Raw genomic sequence first — 6,000 nt, 5'->3', positions numbered from 1 at the left:
TGTGGTGGTGGAGATAGGATTTTTTGAAGTTGGTGGGGTTTTCGTGAAACTGGGCGTTGGGTGGGGCTGGGCGTTGGTTGGTGGAACACGTTAATCCCGCTGGGCTGAGATTCTGTGCAGAGTTATAGTCTAGCAACTCGACCTCGTTATCATCCTCCTGCTTTAAATGTCGTCTACTGTAGTAATTGTCCACCGTATTTTTGACGCTTCGGGTAGGATTTACCGAAGGATCTACGGACGCTAGTCCCGAAGCGAATCGCCTAGGCTTGCCGCGTTGATGCAGCCACAACCTCCTCAACGAGCAAACAACGCCGTGAGCGCAATAGCCATCCGACTCCTATCGACCACCTGTATCCTCCCTTCTCCTAGCCAAAGTACCATTCGCACGAACTATTCCCTCTCATCCGGCTCCCTCAGCCCACCCCCCGAGGCTCCATCCGCCATGGCAGCACGAAAGCTCCAGCAGGAGATCGATAAGACGTTCAAGTCGGTCACAGAGCGTGTCGCCGTCTTCGAAAGCATATATGACAAGATCCAGCACAGCCAGAATCCGTCACAGAAGGAGAAGCTGGAGGGTGATCTGAAGAGAGAGATCAAGAAGCTCCAGCGGTCGCGAGACCAGATCAAGACATGGGCCACAATGAACGACATCAAGGACAAGAAGCCGTTGCTCGACTACCGAAAGCTCATTGAGACACAAATGGAGAAGTTCAAGGCGGTGGAGAAGGAGATGAAGACGAAGGCATATTCGAAAGAGGGACTTCAGCTGGCGTCCAAGATGGATCCAAAGGAGAAGGAGAAGCAGGAGATACTCGATTTCGTGTCCACAATGGTTGACGAGCTGGAGAGGCAAATAGAGCAAAGCGAGGCAGAGGTGGAGAATCTTCAGGCGACGTTGAAGAAGGGCAAGAAAGACGCTGGCAAGGCCGATCGCATATCCAAACTCGAAGAATCAGTGGAGCGCCATAAGTGGCATCAAAGTAAGCTTGAGCTACTGCAAAGGGCGTTGCTCAATGGCAATGTGGAAGTGGAAGAGGTCAAGAAGGTCGAAGAGGACATTCGGTACTACGTCGAGAGCAATGCAGAACCGAACTTCATGGAGGACGATACGATCTACGATGAATTCAATTTGGACGAGGAGGAGGCCATGTTTGGAATGGGTGGGGATGTGGATCGCGTATCATCCCAGGACACACAATCAGTGCAGGAAGATACAGCGGAATCAGAAGCTCGGCCCGGCATAGGCGTTAAGGGCAAAGCTGCAGAATCTACCGCAACTAGTGCACGTCGGCCCTCGACACAGCTGAAGTCACCACTCCCCGCGCTCGCGACTCTGCATACTCCGCTGCCGGGTGCATCTAGTTCGACAAGTGGGTTCATGAAGCCAGCCCCCTTGCCAGCGCGAGCTCCGGGAGAGCCATTAAAGTATGCCTCGGCCGCCGCCGCTGCTGCTGCGAACGATAAGAACGGAGTGGGTATCGCACCTCTGCCACCACCTCCAGGTGTCACAGCTGCACAGTCATCTCTGACACCGTCGGGCGCACGAACAAGCGCAACAGCCTCTCCCGCACCGTCTTACTCACAGCCTGCTCAGAAGACCCAGGCAGTTGTGGCGGACGCTCAGTCTGCGCAGAAGTCCCAACCGGTGGCACCAGAAACAGCGGCGCAGCCGCATACTGGAAAATCCCCGGCCGCACCCGCTGCTGTGGCTGCTCCAGTATCGGACAAGGAGACAGTCTCGCGCGCAGCAACTGACAGTAAGAGAGTCCAAGCGCAAGAGGTTGCTGAAGAGGAGGAGCCGACCGCAGCCACCCCTGCTCTGACTAATGGCGAGTCTCGTGGAGAGGAAGAGGACGAGGAACAAGAGTCAGTGTATCATCTACCGGCCAGTCTGCAAGATCTTCTCGAGTCATACGAGGCGACCAAGAATGAACTTTCTGTCTCTGTTTCTAAGCCACCGGATGAGAGACTCCTCGCCATCTCAATGAGCCAAGAGCCGCAGTGCGCGGACACGGAGGCGCCCCGCCATTACCGACCACAGCATCCATACCCCTACACGCCGAACCACTATCCGCAGGAACCCCTGGCGGTGTTCGACGACCCCCGATTGTATCAGCGGATTGACGTTGATACACTGTTCTATATGTTCTATTATCGACAAGGCACGTACGAGCAATACCTCGCAGCTAAGCAGTTGAAGGCCCAAAGCTGGAGATTTCACAAGCAGTACCAAACTTGGTTCCAACGCCATGAAGAGCCCAAGGAGATCACTGAAGACTACGAGCAGGGCACGTACAGGTTCTTCGACTATGAAAGTACATGGTAAGCACTCTATCCTCGTGCTGCTGCCCCGGCCCCCATCTTCCCCTCTGGGGGCACCTCTCAAATGCGGACACTGACGCCTTGCAGGATGAATAGGAGAAAAGCAGACTTCAAATTCCAGTACAAATTCCTTGAAGACGAGCTATGAGCGAGAAGTCGTAGTAGTCTGGAGAGATCCTCTGTGACAGGGATTTTGTTTTGGGTTCAGCTTGGCCGGGCGGCTGTGCGATTTGCCCGTCTGGTTGCTTGTCCGATCGCAAGGCCGATCTGTTAAGTAGTGGAATAGCAGCTCATGGCCTATCTTTGGCACATGGACCTGGACTTACCTTGTAGCAGTGATTCTTCCGTTCAAATACCCATCTCCGTGATGGACCCAGTGCAACGGTGGAATCTCTCTCCATACGTACGATAGATAGATGGCGCTCGTTGGTGAGTATAAAACAACCTCGGCGTCGGAAGCGGCTTTCCTCTTCTCCCTGGACCGACGGTGAAATCGACGTTTTGACCTTTTAGTTCGGTTCGTCCAGAACGGAGGCATTCCCGAATACAGAAAGCAAGGCGAACGGACCATGAGGGGGTGTCTGGTGAAGCTGTGATGTGCTCATTCCGCAGGTTCGTGGCGCTTAGAGATAGAGCGCATAACCATAGGTATTGGTCAAGACAACGGTCAACTCCGAGTCTTTCGGTGCTGCTTATTAGTCTTCAGGTTCGAAAGAAATTTGCTTTGGGTGCTTCCGGGCGTTTTCTGACAGATCTGACATAACTCTAACCTTTTCCAGACTCCGCTGATTGGCCGCCCCCACCCCAGCAAAGCAGCCTCGCGCGTGGCTTGTTGGTATGCTGCGGGCCGCTCTGGAATGCATCCGCTGAATCCCCCATGCACGTTTCTCTTAGCTCAACCTCATTCCGACCTGCGAACTCAGAACCAACACCATACCAACGTTATGGCCCTTAGTTTGCTATGCCTATTATGGCTCAGCATGGCGGTGGCTCTATGATCGCTGTCGTCTCCGTCCTTGGCGTATGCATGCTCCGCACTCTTTTTGCGGTGTGGCAAATGTATCTAACCGCGTCCAAAGGTTGAGGTCATCAATCGCCCCGTTTGACCAGGTTATACATCGGATTGTCCTCCAATCTTTGGTTCGCAGGGCTAGCGAGGTTGCCTACCTCCCTGCGGTTGCTCATAGCGACTTCCCGCTTGTTCTTCGAACGCCTTTACCCGTAGCTGGGCTTGATCAAGTCGGAGCCCTTCACCGCTGGGAACCACCACTGTGGATGGCCCCCAGATTCCCCTTTGGCATGGCGTACCCCTCTAGTGCCTTGCAAGCTCTGGTCGTGGGTCTACGGGGACAGGCCGCTCGATTTGGAGACCTCCTGCGGGATAGCAAACTGACCCTGAGCGTCAAAATGATCGATGATTTGTCCGTCCTTTCGGACGAGGGCATCCAACCGCGTGAAATTGAAACCTTGATATGCGAGGGTGTAAACAATGATATGGTCCCGGCCTCTATTCGAGATCAAACATCTGTCGCACTCGTTGCTTCTCTGTTTCCCCTTTTCCCAGTTTGAACGTTTGAGGGATCATCCCATCTGTGGGGAATTCTACACCGCCGCTCGATTTGGGTCTAAACTCCGTAAGTGAAGTTCTCTACTGCGCCACGGCATATTCTATCTTCGTTTCAACGCCCGAAGGCGACTCATCTCACCGTTGGTCGAAGTTGAAGAGAATCTTACAAGATGTGCGCAGATGTAGCTGCACCACGCCCGGCGTCCGCATATAGGCATTCGCTTATTGTACATCACAGAATCGAGTTTAGTAGCTAGGGTAAAATTTAAGCCGAAGCTGACAAGGGCTACAATTAAGCTCTGGAAAGCTAGGCATTTACAAAATCGCTGCGGTTTGCTCGACCGCTCGGGCGCCCGTCTCAGCCCTATCATCATAGTCTGGACACCGCCTCAAGGCTCTTCCATCCTTCCAAACAGCTACACTCTCTTTGCAAGCCACAGCACACATTCAGATCGACCAGCAGTCATGGTTCATCGAAAGGCGTACAAGCATTGTAACCAGCACACTGGGCCCGCTTCCCATGCAAGGCGTCGGAATGCTCTTCTTAGTCGAAAAGCTGTGTATGTTTTATGTTCAAACATCGTGAGAGAGGCAGTGAACATACTCATATATAAAGTCATGACAGGTGGTCTTCGTACTATCAGGTTCACGATCATCATCAGCTTTCGACGTTACTTGCGCCCATACTCAACATCATCGACCCGAACGATCCCGATACTCAAAAACCTACAGAGTCCGTTCAACCAACTTCAATTCCCCGCTGCGATTCACTGGATCCCGAGAAGGCATCTCCTTGCTCGCCCGGAAACCTGTCTCTTGCGCCCAAGACCGCCCCCTCAACCCGTACGGGAAACTCGCTCACAATGGCCTATCCGGTAAATCCACCTTGCCTTCTATCTTCATCACTCTAACCTCCCTCAAGTACTCTTCCGGCGACGGCTCCAGCTATCTCTACACCACATCCACTTACGCAACCGGAGTCCCGCAGTACACGCAATCACAAATAACAGCCTACTACCAGCAGTGGAACTGCTATCCTCCTGAGCCGTACCAGATCATTCCGGACACTTACCTTCAGGCCATGCCTCAAGTCGTCGTCCCCAGCTACACCACGTCGATGGGAGCGACACAGCAGTACTACGGCGGCAATTCCGGAAGCCTAGCTCTTTCTAGCTCCAGTCGGCTGGCCGTGCCCGAGGATGAGGAGACTCGCAGACGGAAATCGCAGAAGGCAGACCGGAGGAGTAGGAGCGGGAGTCGCACGAGGTAGGTGACTTTTGGTCTTTTACGATCCAGGCATTCAATCAATGTATCAGTTTGCACAATATGCTGACTCGTACCAGGACATGGACATGCGACCTCCCCTCCTGCGCCAGCACCGCAAACTTCACCCGCCTGGCAGACCTCCAACGCCACCAAGCAACCGTCCACGGCGTAGGTATGCCCGAGTATCCCTGCACGGTTCCGCGCTGCAACCGCGTGGGCGAGAAAGGGTTCACGCGTCGGGATCATCTGGTGGAGCATTTGCGGAACTTCCACCACTTGGACATCCCGAAGAGGAGGCCTGGAGAGAGGAGTGCGAACCCGATGGGGCTGCCTTATTATTAGGGATCTTTATTGTCACTGCTACTTCTTTGTGTTTTTGTTTCCGGGAGTTAGGGAATCTATGGGAAGAGGGCGAGCGCGAAGGTCGATTTCGCGATAGGGATTGGGATTGCATAGCTCGGCGCTGGAATGGTACGCCTAGACACATAGACATATGGTGCTAGACACATTGGGTTGGAGTTGGCCATTCATTATCTTTCCTCTTACTCGCTCAATTCAACATTCAAGCATTGCAGAAATCCTTCTTCCGCTCTCCAGCTCTTCCGATTCCACCACAGGCCCATCTGCTACAAAATTAGATACGCAGTACACAACACTGCTCTAAGCGATCTTAGCCGCGAGGCAGATCTAGGATGCACACGCGCTGCTAAGGCTTGTGCCTCTGCCGCATGCCACATTACGTGCGTGCGGCGCTGTGCTGTGCTGCGCTGCACACGTGGCTGTGGTACTGTGAACAGCGGACGGGAGGGCGTACAAGTGGGCCGGCCAGGAATTTGGACTCCGAC

At 53.7% G+C, this 6,000-nt stretch overlaps 3 protein-coding genes across 3 annotated transcripts; all 3 read left to right on the top strand.

Annotated features, from left to right (window-relative positions):
- The first annotated feature begins 168 nt into the window (after positions 1–168).
- EI97DRAFT_437563 (uncharacterized protein) lies at positions 169–2,888 on the top strand. The gene is made up of 2 exons (XM_033799367.1): positions 169–2,322; positions 2,410–2,888. The coding sequence occupies exons 1-2, from the start codon at positions 278–280 to the stop codon at positions 2,468–2,470; spliced, it is 2,106 nt and encodes a 701-aa protein (XP_033649319.1). The 5' UTR covers positions 169–277; the 3' UTR covers positions 2,471–2,888.
- A 312-nt stretch (positions 2,889–3,200) lies between these two features.
- On the top strand, positions 3,201–3,925 carry EI97DRAFT_437562 (uncharacterized protein). Its single transcript, XM_033799366.1, has 2 exons — positions 3,201–3,343; positions 3,402–3,925. Exon 2 carries the CDS (start codon positions 3,598–3,600, stop codon positions 3,889–3,891), a length of 294 nt encoding a protein of 97 aa, XP_033649318.1. The 5' UTR covers positions 3,201–3,343; positions 3,402–3,597; the 3' UTR covers positions 3,892–3,925.
- An 827-nt stretch (positions 3,926–4,752) lies between these two features.
- On the top strand, positions 4,753–5,497 carry EI97DRAFT_462573 (uncharacterized protein; the record flags this gene model as incomplete). Its single annotated transcript, XM_033801278.1, has 3 exons — positions 4,753–4,764; positions 4,812–5,155; positions 5,233–5,497. The coding sequence occupies 3 exons, from the start codon at positions 4,753–4,755 to the stop codon at positions 5,495–5,497; spliced, it is 621 nt and encodes a 206-aa protein (XP_033649317.1).
- Between the last annotated feature and the right edge of the window lie 503 nt (positions 5,498–6,000).

This window comes from Westerdykella ornata (assembly GCF_010094085.1).
Source record: "Westerdykella ornata strain CBS 379.55 unplaced genomic scaffold EI97scaffold_50, whole genome shotgun sequence".
Taxonomy (NCBI): Eukaryota; Fungi; Ascomycota; class Dothideomycetes; order Pleosporales; family Sporormiaceae; genus Westerdykella; species Westerdykella ornata.
The sequence above is the reverse complement of the archived record's forward strand: the minus strand, read 5'-3'. Positions and strand labels throughout refer to the sequence as shown.

Bases quoted from the DNA above. Each gene is read 5' to 3' on its own strand.
- EI97DRAFT_437562 (XM_033799366.1), top strand. From the start codon at position 3,598: ATGGCCCCCAGATTCCCCTTTGGCATGGCGTACCCCTCTAGTGCCTTG.
- EI97DRAFT_437563 (XM_033799367.1), top strand. From the start codon at position 278: ATGCAGCCACAACCTCCTCAACGAGCAAACAACGCCGTGAGCGCAATA. The intron at 2,323-2,409 runs GTAAGCACTCTA...GACGCCTTGCAG, and splicing joins TTCGACTATGAAAGTACATG to GATGAATAGGAGAAAAGCAG.